The sequence below is a fragment of the Harmonia axyridis genome, chromosome 5 (assembly GCF_914767665.1).
Source record: "Harmonia axyridis chromosome 5, icHarAxyr1.1, whole genome shotgun sequence".
Taxonomy (NCBI): Eukaryota; Metazoa; Arthropoda; class Insecta; order Coleoptera; family Coccinellidae; genus Harmonia; species Harmonia axyridis.
This window is the reverse complement of record NC_059505.1, coordinates 2594546-2607670: the sequence shown is the minus strand read 5'-3', so window position 1 is coordinate 2607670 and position 13125 is coordinate 2594546. Positions and strand designations below refer to the sequence as shown.

At 36.8% G+C, this 13125-nt stretch overlaps 1 protein-coding gene across 6 annotated transcripts in view; it reads left to right on the top strand.

Moving 5' to 3' along the window:
* The window catches only part of LOC123679719, a 278857-nt gene that overhangs the window by 104317 nt on the left and 161415 nt on the right, over positions 1 to 13125 (top strand). For all 6 annotated transcript variants that reach the window (XM_045617148.1, XM_045617146.1, XM_045617144.1 and 3 more), the window contains exon 3: positions 1317 to 1518. In XM_045617148.1, coding sequence (XP_045473104.1) covers positions 1317 to 1518 — 202 coding nt within the window. The remainder of the gene's footprint in view (positions 1 to 1316; positions 1519 to 13125) is intronic.

Below are 13125 nucleotides of genomic sequence, written 5' to 3'. Positions count from 1 at the left end.
TCTCTATTTGCTCTTGTCATTTTGTTTAGTAGTTGTAATAATTTTTGTAATGTGCATATCGAATAACAGAAAAAATGTACTCGATTTTTGTGAATTGCATAGTTGGTTTTGGAAATATTTTCTCGAAAAGTTCTGAATAATTCAATAGAATTGGTGAGGTGTACTCAACATGAGTTTCCCAATAGTGAAAACCTTCTGACTGTATGCCTTCTTCAATTAATTCAAGTTTTTCTTTTTGATTGTACATTTGGTGAATTATTATTATTTCACTGAATTGGGGTTGTTACGGCTCTGTTAGCCTGCCAGGAACTGCGACCAATTTGATCTTTTGTTCTTAACCCTACCTATTCATACAAACCCAGGGAGGCTGTCGATGCTGTTAATAAAAACGATGACATCCTAGGGAGCCTTGGCTATTACTTATTGAGTATCCAGAACTGACTTTCACATAAGAGTGGTTCTTAGGCCAGTCAGCTCCGTGCATTTGTACACTACGTGTTTGGCTGTTTCTACCTCCTTGCCACAGAGCCTGCAGATCTCATCTGCTGTCTTACTCATGCGATACAAAAGGTATTAGCACCGATAGCATCCTGTCAGCAGTCCCACCATTACCCGGAGCTCAGCTCGTGATGGCTTCAGCAGCTTTGTGGTATGGGTCGGTGAAAACACCACAAATTTCTTTGCCTGAGCAAGACCTGGAGTATTCCTCCAGAGGGTTTTCCTATTGTCTCACTCCCATTGTGGCACCGCTGTCTTGTATTACTATTTTCCAAGCCCACAGAAGAGCTCAGGACCAACAGGTGTTAAGCTTGTTGCCCTTTATGCAAGTTCATCGGCTTTTTCGTTTCCTCCAATACCGCAATGGCCTGGTAACCATAGTAGAGTTACTTTATTACCTCTGGCCGAATGCTTTATGGTATTACGGCTCTCCCATATCAGTAGAGACCCCTGGATACATGATTCCAAGGACCTCAGCGAGGCCTGGCTGTCGGTAGTGATGTCAATACGCGCCCCTTCAAGGTTTCTTTTAAGACACTTTTGGGCACAAGTGTAGACAGCTAGTTTGCAGGATAAAGGGCTTCCTTAGTGAATTAATTTGATTGTTATCACTTTTATCTCCTACCTCTTCACTTCGAATAAACAGTCCAAATAATGGAATAATATTAGCCATGTATTGATTATAATAATAACTTCCAGATTTCAATGTATTTCTAAATTTCATAGAATTGTCACAAAATACAAATATGATTTTAAACTATTCTCCTATTTCAATGTTTAGGGTACTGTTTCACTCATCCCCTTGTGTTGATTTTCAGCCCTCAGTGCTACCCTCTAACGCCAAATATATGCGTCGAGGCTGGCAGGATACAGTTCATCCGCCATGACAGTTCCGATACAACAACACAGGATTCCTCTCCCCCTGCCTCGCCAGTGCTGCCGCGGACGGTGGAGGCTAGAATTACCGTCACTAGGGGTCTACAGACCGACGGGGAGGCAGAACAGTTCGAGGAAGAAAAGGTAGGTGGCGTTAAGTCCTTAAATACAACAGATTTTACTTGAATATCGTAAGTTCAGCATTAGGGAAATTTGGAATTCATTTGGAAAAGTAAAATTATTATTTCTTTTCTGAAGAGTCTATATGGAAAATTATAGGCAAGGGTGTAGAACTTTTTTTTTCTTTTTTACTTATATCTGTAAAGTGAGAAAGAAGGGTGTGATAACGAAGTTTGAACAAAAAATTACTCGAAATAATAGCACTGTTTTGATAACTATTCGGTTGTTCTACTCTCATACAGGGTGTTCCTAAATTGGACGTACGAAGTAAAATGAGAGATTCCTTGAATAATTTCAAGAATAAAATGTCCTATACATGGGTTCGCAATTTCGAGATACAGGGTGTTTCTTGTACTCCTACTTTTTTGTGATGCTTTTAACAGTTTATAGAATCTTTATTAATAAGAACCAAAACGATTCCCACCAAATACTGAGCATGGCCTTAGAACCGTTAATATTCGGTTTGGCCGGGATGTCCCCATGATTTTCTCCGCTTTGGATTATCGTAATGAACCTATTTTTCGTTTTCAGTCATATTGCGAAGCAGAAATCCTTTCCGTCTTTGCATTGCAAGCAGCTGTTCACAAGCAAACAAACGCCGTTCAAAATATCTAGGCTTAAACTCGTGCGGCACCCAATTTCCTTGTTGCTGAATCATTCCCATGACTTTCAGGCATTTTAAAATGGCTTCTTGCGTCACTGCCAATGATTCTCCCAATTCTTGTTGAGTTTGACACGAGTCTAGATCAAGCAATGCCTCCAATTCTGCATCTTATCTCTTCCACCTCAATACTGTACTTCGACGTCAAAATCACCGTTCTTGAAGCGTTCTTTCACTAATAGCTTCCTCACCATAGGTATTTGAGAGTATTTGATTAGCCTCAGCCGCAGATTCCTTCATATTGAAGCAGAAAATTGAAAACTCCCGCAAATGACGAGAATTTGGTTTGCAAGCTGGCATGTTTAATCGGGAATAACTTTATTATGCAGACACAAATAGACTAATATTTCGATGGCGTTATGTTTACGAATACCTGAGCTCATTGTATGACATCTACAATCTATTTATTTCGACTACCACTTACTGCTACAGTCATCTATTGCAAAATGGCGGAAGCGAAGTTGTACACCTTATAGATTTTTGGAAACCTCTCTGAACGAATGTATGATTGATATATTTAAATTCGGCTTCGAAGGACCATGAACGTTTTTATGAATGTATTGATTCGGCTTCGAAGGACCATGTGGTGTTTATGCTTGATTTTGGATGAAGGAAAATACTTATGATTTTTACTTGTTTAATATGTTAACAAACACTGTATATAACTATAATGTTATAATAGTAATAATTTGTGAATAACAAGTGATTGAATACTTGAATATGTAATGATGAATGATGAATATTGAGTTACTGACTCACTGAATATTACTGGGTGAATACTGAATTGCTGAAAGCCCTCTCTCGTGGTGGGACCATGGTGGGAGAAAGCATCGAGTAGAATCACAGGATTCTTCTTCTTCCTCTGTAAGCCTTAACACTCTCAATTAACCCAACAAAATAAAAATAAAATATTCAGGCTGTTTCTTTTAAATAAATGTAAAAGGAAAATATCCAGAATTTGCAACGATTTGAAATTTTTCTAGAAATAAAAACTAAAACTCTGTACGTAAGTTGGGATTTTTATTGCATACAATAGTCTTCACCCTGATCCCTGATTTTCGAAGGCTAGAATCACAACTGTCTCACGTACAAAAGACCATTTTTCAAAGGTGAAAACATGCTGCCCTCTCCTCATAAATACGAAAAGGTCCATACATCGACCGTAAAAAAGGACCATTTGATGTATGTCCAAATTATCTCATTCCCCATAATACACGTACGTATATACGTCATAAACGTAAAGGCCTTAGGGTCCCAGCGAAAACGCCACCCTCGCGTATAGGGATGCTTTTTTGTGGCTTCCTCCAGGATCCCGAATTCCATGACACTTAGTTTTATGTCCGAAATGCATCGATCTGGATTTAGTTCTTCCCGGTCAGCTTAGTGCTTCTTCCCCTTCCTTCTCCACACTTCCTGGGATTACTGAGACTCGTCTAGATTCACTAACTACCTGTATTCATGTTTTATCCCTTCGATTTAGGGGGAAAAGTGTTTTACTCTGTCTCAAGTCTGGCTGGGGCTTCCTGGACAAAGTTGGATATAGATGCAGAAGGTTAATCTTTACTTTAACGCCCCCTCCCCAATTTTGATAATATTTCGTATAGTGATTCGTTATGATGTTTTCATGCTATATTTTCAATAAGAGCACTGGCAAATAAATAGTTCTCGAGATAATCGATGAAGAAAATTGCTATTTCAATAACACTTACTTAATACGTGTCTGATATTCTGATGACAACTAATTTATATTTTCTATGAATATCTATGTTCATATTTTTCACCATCAAATTTAGCACAAAATACACAAGACCTTTAAATTAACAATAAATCATACTTCTTAACATTTTTCCGGTTTTCAATGACAATCATGGACGCCTTTTCGTTTTTCAATATTTTTCATTTTGCCCCCCTCTGAGAAAAATTTCTACTGGCGCACATGCCATTATAGTTATAATTGGTTAATATTATTCTATAACTATATATAGAAAAAGATATTGAGTAGGCCGTCGCTTCATATTTTAATATCCATGGTTATTTAAAAAAATTGAAATTCAGATTTGAAAATAAATTAGAAATTTTAATTTCTTAGAAGTGATTTCCTATTTTTAAAGCTCAAATTCAAAATGTAAGTAAATTAAGAAATTTTTTATCTTGAAATATTGTTCTTTCGGATAAGTTCGCATGAATATTTTTTTTTTTTTAATCATTTGCAGATTGAAATGGTTGATCTACAGCCTGTTGTACAGAGTTGTGGCTATAACGTCTGCAGAGAATGTTCCTTCACGAAATTTTAGTTCAACCAGCATATTTCGAATGAAGTTGTGGCGCGGCTATTCCTTATAGCTCATGGGGTGTTGTCGTGTCACTCTTTATGCGAAAAATGCCAGTCAAGAGTATCTGCGGACTTTGAAAGAAATCTGTTTAGATGCCGTAAGGTGATTTTCGTGCCAAAAAGAGGACGTGCCAAGTGCAATTCTTCTTGTTTGCTATCGTAAGTAATTGCACAAGTGCATCAAAATCACCGATAATTTTGCATGACTGTGTGTTGTCATAAAAACTGCATGAGTTCATTTTCATTTTTGGAGAAAGAGCCCGACACCGAAGGTGGAGGGCTCTTTCTCCAAAAATGAAAATGAACTCATGCAGTTTTTCAAAGAAAACATGCTGGAATGCAAAATTATCCTGTCATTTTGATGCTGTAATTTTCGATAATTGTTCTCCATATACTTAGAATTTTTGACAGGAGGGAAATATTCATTGATATTGTATTGGTGCTGGACGGTAAACTGATGTTGTGGGCTTCTTTCATTTTGTTGCTGACTTAAGGTTTAGGAATTATTTTTTGTTGGTAATTAATGATTGCGAACTAGTTTTTATGCTGAATTACATTTACTTTAGATATTTTTTTTTTAATTTTTGAATTATTTCATTTCTGAGAACAACGTCATCAAACAGCAGAATTACAAGTGTGTAGTTATATTAGGTTAGGTTATGGTTATGTTAGGTTATGGTTATGTTAGGTTATGGTTATGTTAGGTTACGTTTAATTTTTTTTTAATAAAAATTGTAGAATTTTTTAAAATTGTTTTTGAGAATGACGTCATCAATTTACAGAATCACAAATGTGCAGTTATATAAGGTTTGGTTATGGTTATGTTAGGTTATGGTTATGTTAGGTTACGTTTAAATATTTTTGAATAAAATTTGTAGAACGTTTCTTCAAAAATTCTTACCCACCCAGCACCCCTGTTCACTCCCTATCCCGTTCAACAAATCAGCAAAAATACTTGTTTGCCATCATCGAAAACCATCAAGAATCATTGTAAAATGCACATTTTCAAAGAAAAATAACAGAAAAGTGAAAAATACGAGGGGGCGTTAAAGTAAAGAATTACCGAGAAATAGATTGGAGCTTTTTGTGAAGGATTTTTTTGAGGAAGACTGAACAATCATATTGTATTGTGGGGAATTGGTGGATTTGGTGTAATGTTTTTCTTTTATATCTTGGCAATTTTTCCCTTTTGTATAATTGTGGATGAAAGTTAATAGGTATATATTTCAGCACTTACCTGTAGTATTTTCATCAAGAAATGTTAAAAGCATTCGTCTTCACTTCAGTGCTTCGTTGTTTTTTAATTGTTGTGATATTTACTAACTGACGAAAAAACTGCAACACCCAGAAGGAGCTGTTTAAATTTAAATTTTTTTTTTGGTAAATTATAGATAGTTCAGCAAGGAGTAAATTATTGAATTTGGAGAAAAAATCGTAAAGGTTTTTTCATGTAAACAATTCTTGTTACTTAAATATTGTAGTCGTTTTTTGCAAGTTTTTTTAAAATTTACAACAAACCAGCTGTTCGAGGAGATCCAAAGTCGATGTTTTGTTGTTGTTAAAATGCCTAGAGCATGTGTACACGGAATTTATCGCCAGCTAAGTGAATTTGATAGAGGTCGAATTTATGGTCTTCGTGAGGAGGGGTTGTCATTTCGAAAAATCTCTAATTCTACGAAAAGAAATCCAACTACTGTTTTGAGATGTTGTCAAGCGTGGTTTGATAATGCTCTAAATCAAAGAAGAGGAGGCACCAAACTTCGAAGGGGCACAAATGAAGTTCAAGATCGACGTCTCAGACTTATGGCCATTAGAAACCTGTTTGCGACAATTCGATCTTTGGCTGATGAGTGTTAAGGAGAACAAGGCCATCCTGTAACTGTCCAACGAATTACCGCCGGATAAGTTTTTTTGCAGAGAACGTCAACATTGGAATGTGGAATGACATCAGGTCGTCTTTTCTGATGAATCTCGATTCTCCTTGGGTGCACATGATGGCCGGAGAAGGGTTAGACGATGTCGAGGAGAAAGACGTGAACCTCAGTTTGATGTTGAGTGTCATGTACACCGGACAGTAGGCGTTATGATATGGTATGCTATTGCATATGCAAGTAGGTCACCTTTAATCTTCATTCGAGGTAACGTGACAGTGCTGCGTTACCTTTGAGAAATAGTGGTGCCATTTGTTCTCCCTTATCTTAACCAGCTCGAAAATCCAATATTCCAAAAAAAAACGACCTACCTCATGTTGCCAGAGTCAGTTTGAAGCGACCTATGGCAATCTCTCGCTATGGCCGCCCAGATTCCCCGATCTTTCACCCATAGAGCTTGTTTGAGACATCATGGGTAGAAGGCTTGGAAATTTACACCTCTGAGACATGAAGTACATGTAGCTTGGGATAGTATCCCTCAAGAAGATATATACCATCTTATAGGATCAATGTCGAGACGTGTTGGGGAGTGTATAGATAATCATTATCAAATTTATTAAGAAAAATTGTAAACCCTTCATTTTTTGCTACAAATTTCAGTCATTTATCCTAAATTAAAATTTAAACAGCTCCTGTTGTGTATTCAGGTTTTTTTGTTAGTAAGTATATGTTTGGAATAGTTCACAATAAAATATTCCGACGTATTGAAATTGTTATTCTCAGTTAAGGGTAGTGTAGTGTCTACTTTTTTAGGGCCATTACACGTAAATTGTCATACCAATATCTCGAATCTACAAACCTGTAGCCTATTAGGCTACAACAGCAATATTCTCAGTTGTTCACGAGCGAAGCACATGGTTTTGAATCTTCACATCATTAACTTGTCCCAATAGCTAAAATTTTCCCAGTTTCTTAATTGTTTGCAAAAAAGATGCTTCACGACTACCTAAAAGTGCTTTAGTTTTGTGAACTGAGACTGCAACATTTTCACCATTGTTATAGTGAATTTTAATCATTTCAACGCGTTGCTCTAGTTTGTATCGTTCCATTTATAGTAATGGCGTAGTTTTTACTTATCAAGTGTCGGAAAATGACAGTTTCAAAAGTGACGGCTGCCTAGATAACGGGCTTTTCAATGTGAAACCTCTTATTGGAAAACCCTGTATATTAGCCTAGGAAGAGAATGATTGAATCCAATATATTATTAATACTGAATTCATTATAGCAATAATTATTGGTTTTGAAGTGAAACGAGTTGTTGGTCAATTTTAATCAAATTTCGAATAGAGAGAATATATTAAAATTGAATTCGTACCACTCTGATGCATTAATTAATGTTGTCCATTGGAATAAACTAGCTCTCAGGAGTTCAATTTGAGTTTCGAAAGAGATTTAAAAATAGTAACTTTCATGAAGTTCGAGAAAATATGACGTAAAAAAAATGTTCGCATTTTAACACAGGCACTCTAACCATGACCGTTCTGACAAAATAGCAGAATTTTCCAATTCGAATTCATTATTGAATTTCCAGTTCAATCCATGCATAATATAATATATCCACTTTCCACCGTATAATCGCTTTTGTGCTGCCAATCTCCCAATGAAGTTATTTTCAATTAAGGACGAGCCTACAACGCAGCCAATTTTCGATATGAAAAATCCTGGGGGCGAACTTTCATACAGCGATGTGAACGCTCGGGAACAAACGAAACAAGATGTTAATATTGACATCCCCTTTTCCAGTAGCCAATTGAATCAATAACTGAAGAATGCACCTTAATTAAAAAGAGGGGATGTCAAGTGCTAATTCGCGTTGGATTGTAATTCGATGTTTTCATCGGGAGATTTCAAGGTTTTTTTTTGTGACAGATGTCTCGTTAGATGTTTACACCAACATTTTTTGTGTTGATGAATTTTTACTCAAGGATTAAGTAGTAAGACTTATGAATCTTTTGATGGTATTCTTTAGAGGTTCAACATCTTCGAAAACATCCAACAATAGACTATCACTTCAAAAAGACTTTTGTTCATCACTCTACAACATGAGTTTTATTCAATCACTGTTGGTTGACTTGATTTTAGATATTTATTGCTTGACTTGATATCAAGCTACTTGATATTACTTGAGCTTGATATGCACGCGTCGCACGACATATATTTCTGCAATCTCGTGCGCGCTTAGACTAAATAAAGGGAATCTTCGAGCGCCGAAAGACTGAAGCATTCGCCAGTGTGACTTTTTTAGTAGTTTTCTCACATTTCTATGAAATCTATTGGTAGATTTCGGTAGTTTCAGAAATATCTTTCCAAACTTGACCAAATGGCCAAGGATTTTTTATTAACGCCATCATCTTCATCTCCTGTTGAAAGACAATTTTCCAGAGCTGGTCTCATAGTTGCAAAAACCCTCAAAAGATTAGGTGACAAATCTATAAGATACCTCATGTGTCTTAGATTCTGGATGGAATATTCTGAAATCAAACAAAGCCTGGAAGTTTTTCAATATTAATTTTTATTTTAATCTATTTTTTATTTTGTTTTGATTTGTAGTGATTTAATTTATGTTTTCATTTCAAAAAAAGTTGATATTTTCTGTTCTTTTATTCAAAGAGTTTAATAAATAAAAGTGTTTTTTGCAAGTTTCCTTCTCATTTCATCATTTTTTTATTGATGTGACACTACACACTAAAATCGCAAAAAAAAACAAGTAGCATGATATGATTCTAGTACTTGATAAGTAACTACTTGACTTGAGTAACTTGAAAATCAAGCCTAGCAGTGAATCCCTATTTGTAATATGTAATATTCATGTAGGCTTGGTTAATCGATCGTCTAGAGGTATGATTCGATTACCTTCCTTTCGTCTTCTTCTTCGTGACATTGTCGGATTTGTAATAATTAAACTCTTTTCAATTACCTATATACATCTATTTATAAAGCCACACTTATACAGTACAAACTCAGTATTGAGAAGATCCTAATTATGTCTTAATTACAAGTTTCTCACTACGGTACTGAATTTCGTTTTCAACTCGTTTGTTGATTACTCGAAACGTCTTCGTTTATCACGTCTTCGTCGTACTTCAAGTTTTCGGTCGTTTCGTCTCTAACTCGTTCGCGACTCGTCTTAATCTAGTCCGTGAACCGTCTTTTCGTCTTACGTCTTAAGTTGACCGAAATTGACTCGTCTTAGACTTGCCTTGAACTGACTCTCTGCCGATTGGAACTTACCCTGTCTCGAATATCGACCTCCCTTCTTTCGGCTTGACCACACCCTTAGGGAAAGTACCATACCCTAGTCCAATAAGAGCTTTGCCGTACCGCTCACAAAGATCTTCGCGGATTCCTGGAAATCGAATATTCTCGAAGGACTACAACGTGATACCCAGATGTGACACATCTGGTACAACCGTGTTGTCTTCGAACTTTCCCAACCCCAGTAAATCTCTTAAGATTTACAACCGACATGACACATATTCGACACCCCGAAGAATTACACATCCTTTTTACATTATATGTACAATAACAATTCGTTACCTGTAAATTCATTGAAACTGTCATGCCCTCGACACTTGAAGAAACTGATAGGTCTCCAAGCATCCTGTTGACCATTCCAATTACTTACAGGGAACAATAACTGGATCCTACATTCAATGAAAATGAAAATGACCGAATGCAGTTTTCCAAAGAAAACACGCTGGAATGCGAAATTATCGGGTCATTTTGATGCATATGAAAATATTCAGTGTAATGTTCACATGATTGGGTGAATTTGATCCATATGAAACAAAATGACAACATTTGATTGGTTGTTAGAACTGTCAAAAAATTTTCATAGTGTCAATATCCAGAAATATATGGTTAGCGAAACGCTATGTCAAATAGCGCTTCATAGAGGAATTTAATACTCTGCCATCTATGAAAATAATTCCATTTTCCGAGTGTTCAGTAGTTATAAGCAGGCTAACGAGGCATACCGGAACCTCGATTAGGTTTATTATAACACTTTGGGGAACTGGATAGGTCAATTTTGTTGGAAATTCAGCTGATATTGCGGCAATCCTTTCTCCGGCGTCAACCGCACAACGAAAGCCCAAATGAACTATGGCCGGTGGTGAACCGGAAAATCAAGAAGAATTGCCACGGTTTTGCTCCTAATGAGGCCGTACAGGGGAAGAAAAAGAAAACAACGGCTTTCGCAACATCTGTCGTTTTGTAGGGTCGAGTAGAAACGCGCGTTTGGTTATGTTGAAATGTGGAATGTTCGTTGATATTTTTGCCAGAATATGCACATGGATTTTTGATATTACGAATTTCACATTCAACATCTTCGATTTTAACAAAGAGTAATAACCATTTTTTTTTACCACTGTGGCTCTTTTTCATGTTCGACAAATATTTTTGGATAATTTTGGATTTTCTCTTTCACCTGTTGATACTGAATCAATATTCTTTTGTTTACGTTCATTTCTTTATCTTGTACCATGTAAAGGAAATTCACATTCAAATTTGTCTACTATACCTCGAATATTGATTCTATTTTGAATTGATAATGTCGTTCATAAATTCTTCTCATCATTATTCACAAATACGCAATGATTTCGATAAAACCATTTAATAATTTGTAACGGGTGTTTTTTTCGAGGTATATAACTTTTAGTTGGCATTTCTATTCAACATGGCGACCGATTTAACAGCTGTCAAGTGATTTATTCTCAGTTTGGTTTGGCAATTCATCATGAATAGACTCACGCCTGAACAACGCTTGCAAATGGTGCAATTTTATTTCGAAAATAATGGTTCTGTGCGGAATACGTATCGCGCACTACGTCCATTTTATTTTGTTTAGCGATGAAGCGCACTTCTGGTTGAATGGCTACGTCAACAAACAAAACAGCCGCATTTGTATGTCGAAACACCGTTACATCCAGAGAAACTGACTGTTTGGTACGCTTTATGGGCTGGTGGAATCATTGGTCCGTACTTCTTCAAAAACGATGATGGCCAGAACGTTACAGTCAATGGTGATCGGTATAGAGCTATGATAACTAATTTTTTCATTCCTGAATTGAACAACCATGATGTCCAGGAGCTGTGGTTCCAACAAGACGGCGCAACATGTCACACAGCTCGTGCCACAATCGATTTATTGAAAGACACGTTTGGTGACCGCCTAATTTCACGTTTTGGACCTGTGAATTGGCCCCCAAGATCTTGTGATTTGAGACCGCTAGACTACTTTCTGTGGGGCTATGTAAAGTCATTGGTCTATATGGATAAGCCACAAACCCTTGACCATTTGGAAGACAACATTCGCCGTGTTATTGCCGATATACGTCCACAAATGTTGGAAAAAGTCATCGAAAATTGGACGTCCAGATTGGACTACATCATACAGTTGGCATCACATTTGAAGGTTTTGCCAGTAGTTTTAAGTCTAATTGATTCAGTATCCAAATGTGTCCAATCCAGTTTTCAGGACGGAAATTACTATTAAGAGATATTCTTATTGCTTCCAACAGGCTACATTTCCTCACAGGTAAGTTAAGGGAGGTAGTGTAATGGGGCCCACAGACGAGCAACTTAGTCACCAACCAAGTTGCCAACTTCTCAAGTTGGCGAGTAAGTTGCTCTTCTGTGGGTTAGTTGGTGGTTGGTATTCCAAGTTGCCAACTAGGTTGCAAACTTAGTTGGCAACTTGGTTGGCAACTAAGTTGCTTGTCTGTGGGCCGTTTGAGTTAATGCATGATTTATTCTGAAAATCGAGACGACGAAATGTCAAAAAATAATATACAATGTTTCCATCAAAACCATTTTTTGAATTGTATAATTCCGGGATGCCAATACGCATCCCGGAACAACCATTATCGTCGCGACAGCATCGTCAAATATAATCGCTCGACTTCCAACACGACATATTCAATCGGAAAATTCCGAATCGACCAAAAATTCAAATCAGACGTAAAAATCCGATATGGATGCGAAGAACAGGCGGTATTAGCGTTCAAATTGGCCATATATCATCCAATTTCGAACCGAATTCGGCCGTTTCCCAATAATTATGGGAATTGCGGCTTGCAAAATGGGAACATCGCCATATCGTATAGAAGCGATATTCCCGGATATCGAATGAATCGCCATTAGGTGGAAAACCTTGTACCGCGATCTGTGCTATTGAAAACGTTCCCTCTATCGACTGTTCTCTAGGGTTCCGATTCCGAGTTGAAATCCCCAAATCGACGTCCAAATGAGCGCCTCTTTCACATACAGAATGGCCAGGATGAGAGAGCATGTTCCGTTATTTTCGAACGTTTCGTTTCCTTTTTTTTCAGATTTCGTTTCATGTATGGTTATTCTTATAGTCGTGGCTTTTGAATGGTCTCAGAGTAATAAACATATACACCGAGGACCACTATCGATGATACTCTAGACTTTAACGGACAACAGGATGTCAGATTTCGGTTTCTTGGTTAAGAAGCACTGTTCTATCGATTTAGAATATTATCAGTCCTTTGGTGTTTCCGCTTAGATCTAGAGTTACTAACAAATTCGATAATTCAAATGGAACATCCTGTTTATTATACCTTTTTTCGTTTTGACGTTGCCTCTTGTCGATTATTTCTGGTTTCTATAATAATGAATAATAA